The sequence below is a fragment of the Gopherus flavomarginatus genome, chromosome 3 (genome assembly GCF_025201925.1).
Source record: "Gopherus flavomarginatus isolate rGopFla2 chromosome 3, rGopFla2.mat.asm, whole genome shotgun sequence".
NCBI classification, from domain to species: domain Eukaryota; kingdom Metazoa; phylum Chordata; order Testudines; family Testudinidae; genus Gopherus; species Gopherus flavomarginatus.
Window position 1 is genome coordinate 23531537 of NC_066619.1, and position 20033 is coordinate 23551569.

A 20033-nucleotide genomic window follows, 5' to 3' on the forward strand; every position below is an offset into this window, starting at 1 on the left:
GTATTTGGGGCATAGAGTAACCTCAATAACTGCAATTCTTTAAAATGCAAAGCTGCAGCTACCAAAGCTATAGCTTTTACCTAAATCTATGCAAAGAAGGAAAAGTTTGGAATAGATTAATAGAAATTTAGTAGCATGGGAGACTTCTCCAGTAAATCTGTAATTACTGTTGTTCTAAGGGAAGATAGAAACTGACTGGCTACAAATGAATCATTTGCTGTATCAGGAGTAGTATTACAAAAGTGCCTAGGGGCCCCATCCAAGATCAAGACCCCATCGTGCTAGGTGCTGTACAAGCACATAGTAAAAGACAGCCCCTGCCGTGAAGAGCTTACAGTCTAGACAGACAAAGCAAGGACATTTTCATCATAGTCCAAGTTAAAGCTTCGAGACATCACAACAGCAGCTAAAGAAGCCCAAAGATTCACACTGAAGACAGTTGGAAGCTAATGCAAAATAAATCACATTATGATAAAAAGAATAAAAGGCCCCTGAACAGAAACAGCCTGATATGAGATCTTTAGACAGCTAAAGATGTCTATGATGAAAATTAAAAGCCAAGTTACTTTTGCCTAAAATATGCATTGTATAAATACATAATAATCCTGATGAAATAATAATCTCCAATTAGGTTGCCAAAAAGCTATTGTAAATCAGCTTAGCTCCATCTGCTTCAATAGATCTATGCAGGTTCATACTAGCTAAGGATCTGGCACAGAGTAGTTTTTCAGTTCAGTAAAACAGATTGATTAGAAATTCTTCTTTTTAATTATTATTCATCATTTCATGCCTCTCTTTCTTGCTGCTAGACTGTGTGTTTAGCCTATTCTTGTGTTTGGTCAAGTGACGATGCCTTTCCATTACCCAAAATGTGCAAGGCAAACTGCAGTACTGTATTTACAGATGCTAAATGGCAGAAAGCATCATAGCAGCTGTCAAACTACAAAGTGAAGAATAATTCAAAGTCCTTCAGCTTTTACTGAGACAAATAATTTAAACAAGGAAGCAAATAATATCACAGAATGTAGCAAACAGTTTGTCATAAAATGAGCCAACTAAGCTATAGGTACCATGATACAAATTAAAGATGTATTTCAACCAGTCTGATTTACTCATGCATATTAAGACAATAACTTTCCACGGCTAAAATATGATCATGTAGTCTCTACTTCATCAAAATCTGGTGAATTAGCTGCTCATGTAACTACTGCTCACTATATAATACTTTGCATTGTCAATACATAGCACCTTCCGTCCAAGGACAGGGTTGCCAGGTGTCCGGTTTTCGACGAGAACACTTGGTCGAAAAGCAACTCTGGTGGCTCCAATCAGCACCACTGACCAGGTCGTTAAAAGTCCAGTTGGCGCTAGGCTGGCAGGCTCCCCACTCAGCTTCGCGCGGCTCTCGGAAGCAGCCAGCATGTCCCTCCAGCTTCGAGGCATAGGGATGGCCACGGGGGCTCCATGTGCTGCCTTCACTCAGAGCACTGGCTCTGCAGCTCCCATTGGCCATTGCTTCCTGGGAGCCACCTGAGGTAAGTGCCACCCAGAGCCTGCACCCCTCATCCCCTCCCATACTCCAACCTCTGCCCCAACCCTGAGCCCCTTCCTGCACTCTGAACCCCTTAACCCTGGCCCCAGCCCAGAGCTCCCTCCTGCACCCCAAACATCTCATTCCCGACCCCACTCCATAGCCCATACCCCCAGCCTGAGTCCTCACCCCCTCTGCACCCTAAACTCCTGCCCAAGTCCAGAGCCCCCTCCTGCACCCCAAACCCCTCATCCCCAGTCTCATCCCTCCCACACCCCAACCCCCTGCCCCAGCCTGGAGCCCCCTCTCACACACAGAACCCCACATTTCTGGACCCACCCCAGAGCCCACACCTGCTCCCACACTCCAACCCCTGCCTGAGTGAAAATGAGCGAGTGAGTGAGGGTGAGGAAGAGCGGGCAACAGAAGCAGGGGGGGATGGAGTGAGCAGAGGTGGGGACTGAGCAGGGGCAGGGCCCTGGGAAAGGGGCAGGGCAGGGGTGTCTGGTTTTCTGCAATTAGAAAGTTGGCAACCCAATCCAAGGATCACAAAGCATATTACAAACATTTATGAAAGAAGCTTTTCCAAACCTCTGGAGATAGGAAAGCATTACTGTCCCCTTTTTACCATCTGGTAAACTGACTTGCAGATAGGTTAAGTGACTTAGATACCTGAGCCCTGAATAGAATCCAGGTTCCCTGGGTCCCAGTCCTGTTCTTTAATCACCTTCCTCTTAGTAGAGCACCTAATCAAGCACATCTTTTTTATATCCTCCAACTATAAACATTAGTTGTGCGTGAAGATTTCAATCTCACCTTAACTCACAATACAGAATAAGGACATTTCAGTATCTTTAAAAGCAATGAAGAATTTTTAAAAAAATTTGAATTTTCAAAAGGACTTTAATCTCTTAAATGTCTTGATAGAATGTAACCAAGGAGTTAGTTATTGCCCATTCTATTCTTCAGTACACTTCATAGTCAGTCAGATTTCTTTATGGTCTGTAAAGGCCTGATCTAGCTCCCACTGAAATTCTTCCATGAACTTCAGTGAGAACTGGACTGGATCTGAAGTCACCTTCACTAAATATACTCAAGATGTAGAGTCAGAATTCTGATCTCCTCTCTTGCACCATTTATATTTACTAGTGTCCCCATGTTTTTCAGGCACTAGAAGGCTAAACATTAGTGTAGTTCTTCTTAAAACACTGCATTGAAGAAGTCAAGTGACAAATTGATGAGTACTACCTGTCTTAAATATGGCTACAGTGCTACCAAGTAGCCAAAACACAACCAGCCACTCTGGCCTTTATTTGACCTAGGAAGCACTTTTTCAACTTATCCCATCAGACCTTTTCTGCATTTATCTTACCTCCTTGCCTTTTGATTACTAACTCCCCAAAACCAATCTTTCTAAAGTAATCCCTACAAGATGCAGGCTCAGAAATGTCAATATTTAACTTCAAAATTTTCACAGGATGTGACAGATTGTTACTTAGGCTCATATACTGATTATTCTTAATCAATACACACAACTCCCATTGAAATCAAATTGAGTCCTTTCATGGCTCAAGGGCCTTCCAGGGGGCCTGAGGGTGCTAAAAAGCTCCTGCCAGATAGATTTAGTGTATTTGTTTTTAATTTAAATTTTAGAAATATTCTTAGAAATTATAATTGTTATATAAGTGAAAGCAAGGAGATATTTTAACCAATAATGTTAAAATACAGCACTTTACTAGCTTATTAAATATTAATAAACTGCTGATTTAGTGGTACAGTATTTCTTTAGTTATGCCTTATAATTAGATTGCTTAAGAGAGTAGTTTGTTTATCTAGAAAAGATGCTACATGTAAGAGCTGAACCCATACATCTAAATCTGCCAAACTCTAAATGTGAGACCAGAAGCTAAAATGAAGGACACACAAACATAAGAACACAAGAATGTCCATGCTGGGTCAGACTAAAGGTCCATTCATCCCAGTATCCCATCTACTGACAGTGGCCAATGCCAGGTGCCCCAGACAGAGTGAACCTAACAGGTAATGATCAAGTGATTGCTCTCCTGCCATCCATCTCCACCCTCTGACAAACAGAGGCTAGGGACACCATTCCTTAGCCATTGTGGCTAATAGCCATTAATGAACTTAACATCCATGAATGTTTCTAGTTCTCCTTTAAACCCTATTATAGTCCTAGCCTTCACAACCTCCTCAGGTAAGGAGTTCCACAGGTTGACTGTGCGCTGTGTGAAGAAGAACTTCCTTTTATTTGTTTTAAACCTGCTGCCTATTAATTTCATTTGATGGCCCCTAGTTCTTATATTATGGAACAAGTAAATAACTTTTCCTTATTCGCTTTCTCCACGCTACTCATGATTTTATAAACCTCTATCATATCTCCTCTTAGTCTCCTCTTTTCCAAGCTGAAAAGTCTGAGCCTCTTTAATCTCTCATCATAAGGCACCCATTCCAAACCCCTAATCATGTTAGTTGCCCTTTTCTGAACTTTTTATAATGCCAGTATATCTTTTTTGAAATGAGGAGACCACATTTGTACGCAGTATTCAAGATGTGGCCATACCATCAATTTATATAAGGGCAATAAGATATTCTCCATCTTATTCTCTATCCCTTTTTGAATGATTTCTAACATCCTGTTTGACTTTTTGACTGCCGCTGCCCACTGCGTGGACATCTTCAGAGAACTATATACGATGACTCCAAGATCTCTTTCCTGATTAATAGCTAAATTAGCCCCCATTATATTGTATGTATAGTTGGGGTTATTTCTTCCAATGTGCATTACTTTACATTTATCCACATTAAATTTCATTTGCCATTTTGTTGCCCACTTTGTTTTGTGAGATCTTTTTGAAGTTCTTCACAGTCTGCTTTGGTCTTAACTATTTTGAGCAGTTTAGTATCATCTGCAAACTTTGCCATCTCACTTTCTACCCCTTTCTCCAGATCATTTATGAATAAGTTGAATAGGATTGGTCCCAGGACTGACCCTTGGGGAACACCACTAGTTACCCCTCTCCATTCTGAGAATTTACCACTAATTCCCACCCTTTGTTCCCTGTCTTTTAACCAGTTCTCAATCCATGTAAGGACCTTCCCTCTTATCCCAGGACAACTTAATTTACGTAAGAGCCTTTGGTGAGGGACCTTGTCAAAGGCTTTCTGGAAATCTAAGTACACTATGTCCACTGGATCCCCCTTGTCCACATTTGTTGACCCCTTCAAAGAACTCTAATATATTAGTAAAATATTATTTCACTTTACAGAAACCATGTTGACTTTTGCCTAACAAGTTATGTTCTTCTATGTGTCTAACAATTTTATTCTTTACTAAAAATAAGTATACAGCAATCTTGTGCTAGATAGTTTTGACAAAAAGCATTTTCTTCAGCTTCTGTTCACAACTCAGCATTCCTGTTATGTGAATGGGCTAGACTTATACAAGAGGCATTTGAATATGTGTGTTTTGCATTAAATATTCATTTATTTCTCATATTCTATATCTGTGCTGAACTTCAAAATTTACTTTTTCAGATAAAGATGTCTTAAAACTTCAAAATAAGTTAGAATTAATAAGTGGCTCAAGACCACCAATCTTATTTGTAACGTAGTAGCTTTCCACCTCTCTGAGCTAATCTCTAACACTCTTTATTACTCAAAAAATCAGACACAAACCATATTCATTTAGAAGGCATTTTTAAATTAGCCATATTAAAAATCATGCTTAAATTATGTTCTAAATTGACAGGGAGTCATAAAACTGTGCAGATCTGGGTCTTTCTGATCCATATCTTTTCCTTTTAAAAAGAACAAAATTATACAGAGTTTCAAATTATGAGGTTTTTCAAACTTTGCAGATAACATTTTCCTTGTTAAACCACAGTGAATTTAATGTATAGAATCATAGAAACGTAGGGAAGGGTTGGAAGGGACCTCAAGAGGTCATCTGATAGTCCAGTCCTTGCACTGAGACAGGATCATTTGATTAGCTGACAGGACGAGAGGATATTCTGACTTAGTTGGCTTTAGGAACATTATTATTCTTTTATTGAATTCAGCTTTCCTGGTGGTTTCACGTTTGAACCAAGAGCCCCCTAGTAAGTATGTAATATCAGCAATCATTAGTTTGAGCAGCATGTTTGTGCCACACTTCCCTTCACTGGAATTTAGCAATATGAAATATAACTGCATTAATATATTACCAGCTTTGAACTCTTTAAACAAAAACAGCTGCCACAATAAGTCCCAGTCTTAGCGCAGTAGTATTCACGTGTTTAGTCTATCAGTTTCTTTAGGAAGACTGCCAAAGACTCAGAGCCTTGCAGTGACATCTCTTCTGGTGAAAGCTGTACGTGAAATCTGATCAAGACTTGAGTGATTTTTCTGGGTCCAGAAACGCTAAACCTCTAAGGTCTCTCTCATGTTTTGTTGCCATATACTTCTACTCAAAAATCACAGGAGAAGCAGTAAGAAGTCCCTTACCCTAGTCTGATAAAACAACACAGAGCATCCATCTCCTAAGCATAGTGCAAAATATACAATAAAACTTTTCCACAGCCACTGATCAATGTCTAAACGATTTTCAGACACAAATTAATACATGGGCTCTCTTTAAATGTTCACTCATTCAGCGTGACGATGAATGAAGATCTTTAGTTCTAATTTAACCATTAAAACTAGTCTCTCCTACAGTTTGGCTACTGCCACAGCAGCCTCAGAGGCTCATCACAAGGTTGAAATGCTCATGTGCTGTTTATTACTTGTGCCGCACTGTCATGGGGCATCGCAAGCACAAGCTGCTTCCTGCCGAATAAGAGCTCTGGGGTGATAATAACTTGATCAGCCCTGTTGAATCAAGGGGTCATCCCCTTTCTCATATCCCTGTTTGGGACTATCTGAGGAAACCTTTATTCACTGTCCTCCCCACACTCAGGTCACAAATATATGCAGCAGTTCTGAACACAATACTTAAACCTCTGCTCCCTGCCCTGAAGGATGAAATCCTACCAGTTAGTTCTGAGCAAGAATCTGGGGTTGTGAAAAGAAGGCTGCACAGTGAGTCTTGGGCTGCACGGCCATTTTATTGAAACTAATACGTGTATTGGAACCTTCAATTTGCTCGAACAGGCCCTGCCTCTTTCTTTTAAAAACCTAAACCAAAACACTTACCTGTGTAGGCAGGTCACTTGGGTTAAGGTCTGGCACCCCAACATCTGAACGGCGAGACCTGTACCGTCCCTCAGAGTCTGCATTTCGAAACCGATCCTCTCTACTGCTTGCCGCTTCAGATGCCTCTGGCTGTGAGCCATCAACCTCCATAGGCACGTGATGTCCATTCTCCTGCTCTGAATTCTGGCTGTCTTTGCTTTCCTTGCTGTCCTTACTAGCTGGAGTTCTGGCAATGACCCCAAACTTTCTAGTTCTTTTCCCATTTTGAGCGGCTCTGTCACTTCGCTCCGAGGTAGGCTTTGCTTTGGGTTCACAGCTGTTGCTGTTGTTGCCATTTGATGGAGGAAGAGGGGCTTTGCGCTTAATGCGACGGAACATGATCAGGTAGATAAAGCCGCCATTCCAGCACTGATCAGCCAGGTAGCTGCAAGCAAGAGAAAAGTTTGGATTATAAATAGATTGTCCTATAAAGTTGATATTGCAAATACAGTCAACAGGTACATATTTCGCTAGGTATTGATGCACTTTCTAACAAGATTCTTTGCCTAGCTAAATTGTTACCAGATGCAATGATAGAGTAAAACACCTAGAAGCATCAGCAAATGATCTCTGCAGTTGATATTAGAAATGGTGAGATGTTCAGACTCACAAGGGAGTTCTGTGCTCTTCCTTCAAATAAGGCTATTTTGCAAACAGTCCTAAAAGGTATGCCATGCTGATGGAGAAAATATTCCTCATCACCAAAATGCTTCTTGCATATGAATTAGAGAAGGTGCATTTGAAAGAGGGAGTTTAAAAAAAGAAAGCCTGGAAACAGGCTAATCACATTTTGGTATTCATGACAACTGGCAAAAACCACTCAGCTGGTCATCTTCCACAACTCAAACTCTGAATGCGAGACAGGTGTTTAGGCAGCACACTGGGATGACAGAGCATAGCAAAAAACAAAGAAAACATTTTTCTCTCCCCAACGGAAACAAAAAATACCAGCCAGGCTTCACTTGTGCAGCAGCCCACACAGTATTTGCATCTGAAACGCAGCCTTTTCCCTGAGATGCATCTCCACTTTTGGCTTGGGTACATGTGCCCTACCTTGGGGCAAATCCACTGTTTCTGTAAGTAGGTTCCAATTGCCCAAGTACAGCAAAACACTACGCTATAAACTATGATGTACTTACTAGGTCCAATAACAGGACAAGGATATAAGGTGAGTTTCCTTTTACGATGTCTATTCTGGTGGAGAGCTAGGTGATCTGAGGTGTGGAAGTAGCAGCCATAAGTAGCAACACACACATTTACAAACTATCACTCCCACTCTCCCCATCTGAGTGACGCTTTACATCACTGTATTTCTACTTCAGGTGAAAAACAATCACCTTTATGGAGCTGCACCCATTTATTCCAAGGGTGAATTTGGGCTCTTGTGACTTTAGGGACAACATATACCTCAACCTAAATTCTTGAAATATTTGGCTTTCAATCCAAGAATATAACCAACTGAGAGTACAAATAAGCTTGAATTTGTACTTAACATGTTTGTATGAATGCCTTCCAGTAGGTCCCATGCTAACTTAGGTTATGTTGCCTACTTTGCTGGTGAAAGCAGAAAATGTTTCCAAGAATATCAAACAAGCCATTCGCCAATAGCAATGAACATTCACTAATGTGGAGCTGTTGGTAAACGTACAGTAACATCACCTTCTAGAGAGGTGAAAGTAGATGCCAGTAAAAGGAACTACGCTGTAAAGCTCTTTAGATGAAATAATATGGCATTTGCAGATGTGAGTAGTAGTAGCAGTCAGGGACTGACCATCAGAGTCACAGAGCCAAAGAGATTAAGGCCAGAAGGGACCCCAAGATCATCCAGTTTGACCTCCTATATGGCATAGGCCACCAACACCACCCAGCACCTGCACACTAAACTGAACAACCACAATTAGACTAAAGTATTACAGCCCATAGGAAACAATCATGTGTCACAGGCAGAAAGTGGGGGGGACCAAAGTGCACCAGTGCTTGAGGCCCCTACATTGGGAATTAAGTGAGAGATACCCAGACAATTCTGACATGTGGCCTGCACTCCAGAGGAAGGTGGAAAAACTTAAGGGCCCTGCCAAACTGACGTGGAGAAAATTCCTTCCAAACCCCACATATGGAAATCAGTTAGATTCTGAGCATGTGAACAGCCAGCCAGCCAGCCAAGCACATGAGAGAATGATTTCCCATCCCAACAGACTTGCACAATACATCTGTACTGTTAATGCTGACCAGCTGTGCTGCCCCCCTCTACCCCCATCCCAGCTGCCATCCAGCTGAGCTGGGTTCGTTGCACTGCCAGGGACATTCAGGCCTTGACTACACTGATTCTTTACAGCGCTGCAACTTTCTCACTCAGTGGTGTGAAAAAACACACCCCTGAGCGCAGCAAGTTACAGCAGTGTAAAGCGTCAGTGTAAACAGTGCCTCAGCACTGGGAGCGCGGCTCCCAGCGCTGTAAGCTAATCCCCTCGGGGAGGTGGAGTACCTGCAACGCTGGGAGAACTCTCTCTCAGCACTGGTGCCGCAACCACACTCGCACTTCAAAGCGCTGCCGTGGGAACGCTCCCGCTGCAGCGCTTTGGAGTTTTGAGTGTAGCCAAGCCGTCAGAGGGAGCATGCAGGGGAGGAACACGGGAAGCCTAAAGCCAGTTCATGAGCGAGAAGGGGTTTTTTTGAGTGGCAAGGGTGAGTGATCGAGCAAGTGGCAAACTTTGGTGGTTGGTTCTTTGGTATTTCTCAATGAACGAAAGAAGGTACTGGGCATTGCTGGGTGAGCGGAGGAGGCACGTTGAGATGGAAGAGGCAACGGAAGCTGAAGATGGCACAGGTTAGTTGGTAGTTTCTGTCCAGTGCTTCCTTATGGTGAGGTCAGAAAATCCCACCTTCACTACTGCCCCTTGTTAGTAAGGCTCTGATTTTTAAAGGTGTTTAGACATTGCTCCACTCAGCACTGCAAGGCCTACGTGACTTAGGAGCCTAACTCTCAGTTTCAAAAGTGACTTGGGCATTTACTCATTAAAAGGTCATAGGACTTAGGAGCCCAAATTGTTGAAAATGAGACTAATTAGGCCCCTAAGGCACTTAGGCCCTGCAATGCTGAACAAAACAATGCTTAAATACTTTAAAAAATGTGTGCCTTTATTTCATCAGGGAGACCAATGATTGAAGGAACATGGTAACCACAGGCCCCATCTCCTCAGAGATGGCCCCTGCAGAACAAGATTGAAGCACAATGAGTAACTGGGACGGGAAAGTCTGTACTGATAATGGCAATGCCGTATCTTCTCAGTGAACACGCAGAGGACTTCAGTCACCACAATTATAAATACAGCACCTTTCACAAGCACTGTAGTCATTTTTTAAAATAAAAAATAAAAACCATCTTTATTTCTCAATCGGCTGGAAGTAAGCAACACAGTACAAGAGCCTATAGCAGTGTGGAAAATCTTGGGAGGGTTGGGTCGCTAATGCATCCAGAGGAGACTGGACCCAAAGGGTTATATTATAACATTCCAGAAATAAACAGGTATTTTGATGATCAAGTTAAGACTTTTTCCTCCCCCCTCAAATCAAGGGAAGCGGGGCAATTTTGTTCCAGAAACAGTATGGGCTGCCTGGTTTTCACATTTATCTTTCAAGCTCAAATTTCAAGGCAGCCAGCAACGTTGATTAAAATTCATGACTTTTGCTTGCAGCAATACCATTGCACTCTGATTCATCACATATACACTTGATAGCATTACTTCTCCTGAAGGAGAGAAACAGAAAAGTGTCTCCTGCTCTAAGCAGCCTATGGTCTGTTTTGGCTGCCATGTCATTCATGTACATACATTTCTCTGCATTAATAATTGCATGCTTTTTTAAGCACTGGTAAAACAATACTTCCATCAGACAAATACCTGTTAAGTCCAGAAAAAATAATGTTATAAAATGTACTGCAAATGAAGCAATTTTATACAGCAAAACAAAATATGATCTCTCTACCATTTTATATTCTTTTATGACACGTTAGTTTTATTCATAATGTGTAAGATAAACACTTTGGGGAAAGGATATAATATTCTAAAGGCTCATTTTATAAATATTCAATCCACTGTTGGTTCAAGGATATGCTTGGAGACACAGGGCCAGATTCTCAGCTGGTGTAAATGGATGTAGTTCCCTTGACTTCCATGAAACTACAATACTTTACTTTATGAAGATCTGGCCCACATATTCCAGTCATGCACCTGTAGTAACTCATGTTTCTACGCTCCCTTGATTGCTACAGGGCAGTTCCATGCATGCACTATACACTTCTATGAAAGATGAAAACAAACTGACACAGACGAACAAATGAGTCTCTCCTGAAGAGCAATAACCAGACCAGCAGCCGTATTACTTCAGGTGATGATCTTGTCAGATCTTCCAGGCTTCGGGAAAACTATGTGCTGGAAAAACAGGTGTCGATGATTCAGTAGATGGCACTGTTCACTCTGAGTCACTGTTCAATCAATGCCCGATCAGACCTGTATTGGAAGAACTAATCTGATGGTGCAACACTCAGCTATCTTTTTGTAGAGATAGACAACCAACGTCCAGATCACTTGTGGCCATTTAATATAGACTGACTTTTTTAAAAAAAACAAACCAAGGATAAGATCGTTAAACTCCTAAGCCAAATTTCAATTTGGCTAACTACATTCCGCCTATTTAGCTGGCTTCTTTTTCCTTTCCAGCTTCTTTTCTTGCTTTTGTATCTTTAAGTCTGAGGAAGGCGGAAAAATCCCTAAAATTGATCTTAAAGTTGATCTGCTTCAATGCAAGGCAGGAATCAAGGAAGCCTGCCTGCAGAGCTCAGAATGAGCAAAGCAGTAAGTGCACTTCCCTATGTCTTGACTGGTATAGATTTGATGATGTCCAGTGACAATCATGCCACAGAAAACTCTCTTGACATGTTTTTGGGGGGAGAAATAGGAAAGTTTATTTTATTTTTAAAGCATTTTGTGTAACTTAAGACTAATTACATTAATATTAAGATGTAATAAGCCAGAAAAGATAACAGTAGACTAACAAAAGCATGGAAAAGAAATAAACTTGATCCTACCAAAATGTAATGATTGGTGAAGATCCACACTGTTTTTTAATTTCTGTCTCTCTATGAGCCTAGGAGCATCCTACACCAGAAGACAAATAAGGGCTGGATTCAGTAAAGTATATGTTCAGCTTCTGCACTGCAGAAGCCTCTGCAAAAGTGATGCTGGATCCAAAATTCCACTTGTCAGGGTTTCTAAAGAGCAGAAACCAGACAACATTTTTACTTAATCTGGCACCAGCAGAGTATTCACTGGGTTTTTAAAAATTCAAATACCAGATGGATTTCAGAAAGTCCAAGATCAGAGTTGCAACGTTATGTGGGGGTGGAGGAGAGGCGCCTCATCACAGATTTGGAAGTACTAGCCTTGACAACATACCACAAGGTCTTCATATTACTGATCTTGAAGAATGTAAGACATTTTATTACTGCATAACACAAGCTGTTAATATGTTACAGAAATAGAATGCTTTACTAGAACCATATCTGCCCAATTTTCTGTAGCAATGCTGATATTCACCAAATCATTTCAGCATGATGCATAGGGCCCCCTCATACAGAAGAAAACCACAGCTCACCTGCACAGAGGAAGAGGGCCACAGAGACAACATGCAGGAAGACTCAAATCCAAAGAAAGACTTTTCCTTGTACTGTACTTACAAAGGCAATTAATTACAGACCAGTTTGCAGCATTTGTAATGGATTCAAAACACCTTTCAATACTGCTTTTTTCTAGAATAGCACTTAATTGTCTTAAATAAATACAGATAGCACAAATATATGTTGCATTTCTATAGCATCTTCCGCGGATCACAAAGTCTAAGCAATGATGAGTGACTATGCACGAACTCCATAATACCCTATGAGACATTACTAAGGATACATTCAGCACAAGGTGTGCACGGGCTAGCTTACCTGAGCAAGCTTGAATCCAGTTAGCGTGGGTAACCATGATAGTGAAGACAGTGCCTGCACTGTGCTATCTTTTCACTACTATAGTTGCCCATGCTAGTAGGATTCAAGCTAGCTGGGGTAGGCTGATTCCATATGTAGCTTTTGCTGTGTAGACATACCCTAAATGAAGCTACCAGTGCTGGAGTGCCATTGCACTGTAAATTTCCAGTCTTCTGCACTGCAGCAAGTGTGGTACAGCAACATCTTTTAAGTGGTAGGTTAGTACTGCTTTATTTCTGTTTTTTTAAACAGATGAGTAAACTGAGGCAGAGAGGTTAAGTCCAAATTATCATAGGATAGCTGCACAAAAATCAGAACCCAGCACTGACACACTCTGGTGATGAACACAATAGAAAACCCTAATAGGGATTAACTACATAGAATAAATGAACCCAGGTATCCTTGCTCCCAATTTAAGAGCTAGGACATTCTCCGAGACATCTACATTAAAACATCCTTGTCGTCATGCTTTGAATTAATAACAGTCTGAACTGTTTTCTGATTTGATCTCACTCTCCTAATTCATATTAGCTAGGGTACAATATCAGATAGTCATGAGTAGTACGGGCTGATATGTTCCTTTTTTTGGGAGAGAAATCATCGCTCTGTCAAACCAGAGAACCACAAAAACTACAAATAATTAAAACTAAAAGTTAAAAAAAAAAAAGAAAAAGAAAAGGTAAAACAAATCACTGCTGATGCACTTTGTGTCTAAGGCAAAGTACAGAGCAGCTGTGTGCAGTTACCTTCCTCGCGGCATGTCTGCCTGTAAGGAGCTGTGTCCCTGGTTACTACTACTAATAGGTGTGTAATAATACTCTCTTTCCTTCAGAATTATGAAGGGAACTGCACATCCATTACCGTCTATGACTAATGTGTTTTAAACTCCCAACTCTCAATTCTCCCTTACACCACTGAGTTGATTTTTGATATTATATAAACTGAAACAAGCCGGGTTTATTCCAGGTTCAATGGCATACATGTAAAGTGTTTGACTCGGAAAGGATATTTTAGGATAAGTAAACAGAAAGTATTCCCAGACTCGACAAGCACATGTTGCAATGAACTCTCTGTCTCATCACATTTGTTAAAGCTGTGCAATGACACTTTCATAAACATCAGTGGTCACACTGAGCCATAAGAGAACTAAAGCTGACTCGGCAGCCATCAGAAAACATCTGGGTTTCTTTTACAAACAAAATATTTAAAAGTATGTTTATTGTCTAATAATAGTGCTCTTTTACATTTATACAGGGCCTTTCATCCTGATGGGATGCCAAAATGCTTTACAAAACAACACTTTACAAACTGTATATACACTGATATCTAGCCAGCTGGCACAGAATGTGTTTCACAAGAGTGGCCAAAATTTCCCCTCCTTGCCCAAGGAGACTGGATTTCAAACCTTCATGCAAAGTGCCATGGGACCTATAATGTCCAGTGCAGCACAGACAGGGCACTGGCTTTTTGTTCTCTCCTGAAAGGCTGTGACACGGTAAACTGCTTGAAACTCAGTGTCCTCTACCTTGGAAGAATAAAGGGCTGAGTAAATCCTGACAAGATTCAAAGTTTGGGGGGTATTTGAAGCTATGTCTGAGATCAAGAGATCCAAAGGGCAAATTATCTAAATTGGCTATCAGATAGAAGTAGGGGAATGACTGATGATGGTAAAATATTGCCTGATCTAGCTGTGAGCCTCTAACACAGAAGACAAGAAGCCATGGAAATATACAGCTGCTTAGGACAAGGTCTTTGCATCTCAGGGCAGTGATTCATGTCATCATGAAGGTATGTTACAACATGAAACAGCCAGTCCAGAACAGCCCTGTGCTCCAAGAGCCTGGCTCGAAGAACAGATTGAAATTGTGATTTTTAGCTCGACAGAAATCAGTGCTTCCCTGGTTGATTGGGTTATACCCCTTGTAGGCCTGCACCACCAGCTTTACACACACCCCAGTTGTCACCTTGCATCTCTGCAACTTCCCGTGGGCAGAATTTCTGCCTTGCAACCTCCTCCACGATTTATACTGATAGAAACCAGTGTAAGATCCTTGGGTGAATTTGGCCCCTGTATTAACTTAATACGATGACCAAGAAGCTAGTACATAACAGTAACTAACAGTAATGAGGCAAGCAGTTTCAACTCATATTGTCACACTCAACAAGCCCTTTCCTGTCTTAGATGCTGTGTGTGTGCTGACATATGGAATAAGAGATGTCATATTTTCTACCTGCATTAATAAGATGATTAAAAAATGTAGAAATAACATGAGAAGGTCAATCAACAAGCTGAGCTATTCTAAAAATATCAACCAAGTTAAATGAAATGGCCGGGGGCAGATAACAGGGCTCCCACTTCCTTTTGATGTTAAGCAATTCTGAGACTACGACTTGTTGCCAAGAATAAGCAACATTTCCCCACAGTCTCACATCAGCGGTGGCTCTCTACACAACATTGGTTTTCTGAAAAGCCGAGGCTTGTGCACCGTGGAGAAAAAAAAACTTGAATTCGCAGTTTTATAAGTCTTTATGGCAAATTATTAAACAGCAGCTTTACAAAAAGGGAATCAGTGAGTAATGAGAATAAAACTACTGAATTTTAAGAAAATACTTGCAACTTAACTTTCAGAGGGGCAGTGTTGTTCAGTAGGGAACTGACATGCCCTGAATCCCTGGGCAATGACTTAGCCTCTTTCCGGCTCAGTTTCCCCATCAATAAAATGAAAATGATAATAAGATAATAATGCAATAATAATGTCCCGGAGCTGAAACCTGTAGGAGCCAGGTTTTTCTCTTTGTATGGACCAGCTGTGGAATTAAATTCTCACCAGAAATACATCGTGGCCACTTTTGGAATGAGACACCACACACATCTGTTTGCACAGGTATAATGAACTGAGAAAATGTCTTTACAATTTATGAGACTAGGATTCCCGCTCACAGCAGACCAGGAAAGGGAGCTCACTAGGATCTGTGACAAAAGGTTCACTATTGAAGGTCAAATACCGAGGAGTTGGCTACTTGGCTACACTGTATGGGCTGCAGAAGAGAGCATGTTATACCTGCTCCTTTTACTGGGAAATCAACTTTAAGCCTTGCAAAATGTGACCAGATACCCAATTATGTGAAGCACTATGTAAGCTAAGTAAGGTGGTTTCTGGGTCACCTCCCCAGGGGCTGCATCAGCTGCCACCAAGCACATCCACAGGTTGCGGATAGCAGAACATCTGAAACAGCAAATGTCCCTCACTTTCTAGCTCAAGTAGTGGGTCTGGGTCACATCGGGTGGGTGTAGCAGTGAATGCCTGCCCTGCTCCTGCTTCAGTGTGCGCATACTGCAGAGTGAGTGTGCCAAGCATTGCAGTGGTTCTCACTCCGCAGTGCACCAGGAAGCAGAGGATGGCAGGAGCAGGGCATGCAGTTGCTGCCATGCCAGCGCCATGGGCAGGAGAAGGAAAGCCGACCACAGGAGCAAAAGGTGGCAGCAGGAGCGATAAGGACTTAGTTCAGGGAGAAGGAACAGGGTTGGGTCAAAAACCCTCTAAGGCTTGGTTTGCGTGGGCTTGGGTCCAGGTTGGGCCTATAAATTAGGCCCAGGTAGACCTCTAGGATGGATGGTCTGGGTGCTAGCCTGTACCTTAGGAGAGCTAGGTTGAAGTCCCTGACCTGCCACTGGTCTCCTGTCTGACTTTGGCAAGTCCAACAAAAGACAATAGTTCCCCATCCTGCAGGGGTGCTGTGCAGATAAAAACGGTGAGGTGCTCACATACTAGGTTACCGGGGGCCGTCTCAAGGCCTTAGAGAGAAGTACTATTTAAGCCAAAATTAAACTGAAAATTGAAAACTTAATGGGCATTCTCCCAAAGGTGATGGCCAACGGCTAAATCATGTATAGATCACAGGTATGAGGAGAACATGGACCAGAATAATTAATATTAGGAAGAACAAAATGAGAACATACAGGTCCTTTCTTTCCCAACCACATTGTAAAAAAGTTATTTTAGAAGTGTTCTTAGTGCTCATGAAATGTGCCAAGATAAGTTCTGGAGCCCTCTGCTTAGCCACTGAACATAATGCATGGGAGGAAGCAACACAAGCCTCTTCCACACTGCCCCACAAGTGTGATTGCCAAGAAGTCCAATCTTATTTAATCTTTTTATTACTGACCTTGGCACAAAAAGTGGGAATGTGCTAATAAAGTTTGCGGATGACACAAAGCTGGGAGGTATTGCTAACACAGAGAAGGACCGGGATATCATACAGGAAGATCTGGATGACCTTGTAAACTGGATTAATAGTAACAGGATGAAATTTAATAGTGAAAAGTGCAAGGTCATGCATTTAGGGATTAATAACAATAATTTTGGTTATAAATTGGGGGCATATCAGTTGGAAGTAATGGAGGAGGGAATATTGATTGATCACAGGATGACTATGAGCCACCAATGTGATATGGTCATTAAAAAAGCTAATGCGGTTTTAGGATGCATCAGGCGAGGTATTTCCAGCAAAGATAAGGAGGTGTTAGTACCGTTATACAAGGCACTGGTGAGATCTCATCTGGAATATTGTGTGCAGTTCTGATCTCCCATGTTTAAGAAGGATGAATTCAAACTGGAACAGGGTACAGAGAAGGGCTACTAGGATGATCCGAGGAATGGAAAACTTGTCTTATGAAAAGAGACTGAAAGATCTCAGCTTGTTTAGGTTAACCAAAAGAAGGCTGAGGGGAGATATGATTGCTCTTTATAAATATATCAGAGGGATAAATATCAGGGAGGGAGAGTAATTATTAAAGCTTAGTACCAATGTGGACACAAGAGCAAATGGATATAATCTAGACATTAGGAAATTAAATGAAAGTTTCTAACCATCAGAGGAGTGAAGTTTTAGAACAGCCTTCCAAGGGGAGTAGTGGGGGCAAAAGACATATCTGGCTTCAAGACTAAGCTTGATAAGTTTACGGAGGGGATGGTATGATAGGATAGCCTAATTTTGACAATTAATTGATCTCTGATTATTAGCAGGTAAATATGCCCAATGGTCTGTGATGGGATGTTAGATGGGGTGGGATCTGAGTTACTACAGAGAATTCTTTCCTGGGTGCTGGCTGGTGAGTCTTGCCCACATGCTCAGGGTTTAACTGATCACCATATTTGGGGTCAGGAAGGAATTTTCCTCCAGGGAAGATTGGCAGAGGCCCTGGAGGTTTTTCACCTTCCTCTGCAGCGTGGGGCATGGGTCACTTGCTGGAGGATTCTCTGCACCTTGAGGTCTTTAGACCACGATTTGAGGACTTTGATAACTCAGACATAGGTTAGGGGTTTGTTCCAGGGTGAGATTCTGTGGCACACATTGTGCAGGAGGTCAGACTAGATGACCATAATGGTCCTTTCTGACCTTAAGTCTATGAATCTATAAATAAGTCCAAAGAGTGCCTCCGGGAGTAAGATGTGGGAATCTCTGCTTCAAGGTGCCAGTTTTGATGGTAACAGATTGTCATGTGGACACAGAGCCCATAGGAACCGCACTATGATCACCATCTCATTTAATCCATGTAACCAATGTAATCATTATGTTAACCACAGATAGAGAGGAGTGATTTGCTAAACAAGTCTCAATATTTATTTTGCTAAGATTTTGGGCTTTAATATTGACAAAGGGCTTGAACCTAAAAAAAAAAACAAACCCACCACCTAGCATCCATAAAGGCCTTCAGTAGTTCTTGGGATCAGGCCCTAAAGGAAGATCCCAACAGACAGAAGAATGAATATTCAAAAGGCAAATTATATTAAATTAAATACTTGGTTGGAGGCAAACAGCAGTGTGTGAAAAGCAGGGAACTAACTCAGGGTATGGCTACACTTACATTTGTGCAGAGCTGGGAGTTACAGCTGTGTTCGTACAGCTGTGTAGGGATAGCGCTGCAGTGTGGCCACACTGATAGCTACCAGCGCTGCAGTGTGGCCACATTTGCAGCATTTGCAGCGCTGTTGGGAGTGGCGCATTGTGGGCAGCTATCCCACAGAGCACCTCGTCCCATTTTGGAGCTGTGGGTTGTGGGAAGGGGACGGAAGGGTGCGGGTCTTTCCGCTTCCTGTTCCAACGCCCCGTGGTGCATCGCTACGCATCCCAGCAGTCTGGCACCATTGTGAGTCTGCAGCGCGATTTCTGTTAGAAATGGAGCCCGAGCTGCTGAAGACCTTGCTGATGAATGTTGCCAGCACATCACGTTTGGCAGCGGAGCTATTCCTTCAGCTCCAAAGTGACAGTGGGGAGTCAGACGATGATTCTGATTCGCCTGACGCGTAAGACACTAAATTGCTTGTGGCAGTAACGGAAATGCTCAGCACCGTGGAACGCCACCTTTGGGCTCAGGAAACAAGCACTGAGTGGTGGGATCACATCGTCCTGCAAGCCTGGGATGACAAGCAGTGGCTGCAGAACTTTCGGATGAGAAAAGCCACTTTCATGGGACTGTGTGAGGAGCTCACCTCCACCCTGCGGCACAAGGACACGAGATTGAGAGCTGCCCTGCCAGTGGAGAAGCGGGTGGCTATTGCAATCTGGAAGATGGCAACTCCAGACAGCTACCGATCGGTCGCGAACCAGTTTGGAGTGGGAAAGTCGACCGTTGGAATAGTGTTGATGCACGTTTGCAGGGCCATTAATCGCATCCTGCTAAGAAGAACCATGACTCTGGGGAACGTGCAGGACATTGTGGATGGCTTTGCACAAATGGGTTTCCCTAACTGTGGAGGGGCGATAGATGGGACGCATATTCCTATTCTGGCACCACCCCACCTGGTATTCGAGTACATTAATCGGAGGGGGTATTTCTCTGTGGTTCTCCAAGCGCTTGTGGATCACCGTGGGCATTTCACTGACATTTACACAGGATGGCCTGGAAAGGTGCATGATGCACGCATCTTTCAGAACAGTGCCCTGTTCAGGAAGCTGCAGGCCGGGACTTTTTTCCCAGTCCGCAAGATCACAGTAGGGGATTTCAAAATGCCCATTGTGATCCTTGGAGACCCCGCTTACCCCTTAATGCCATGGCGCATGAAACCGTATACAGGGAAGCTTGACAGGAGCAAGGACCAGTTCAACTACAGGCTGAGCCAGTACAGAATGACTGTGGAGTGTGCTTTTGGCTGTTTAAAGGGACGCTGGAGGTGTCTTTATGGGAAGCTAGACTTGGGGGAAAGCAGCATCCCCGCTGTTATATCCGCGTGCTGTACCCTC

General features: G+C 42.4%; 1 protein-coding gene across 5 annotated transcripts in view; it reads right to left on the reverse strand.

Moving 5' to 3' along the window:
• Window positions 1-20033, reverse strand: part of PDZD2 (PDZ domain containing 2) — a 319956-nt gene that overhangs the window by 109854 nt on the left and 190069 nt on the right. For all 5 annotated transcript variants that reach the window (XM_050944620.1, XM_050944622.1, XM_050944623.1 and 2 more), the window contains one exon: window positions 6722-7145. In XM_050944620.1, coding sequence (XP_050800577.1) covers window positions 6722-7145 — 424 coding nt within the window. The remainder of the gene's footprint in view (window positions 1-6721; window positions 7146-20033) is intronic.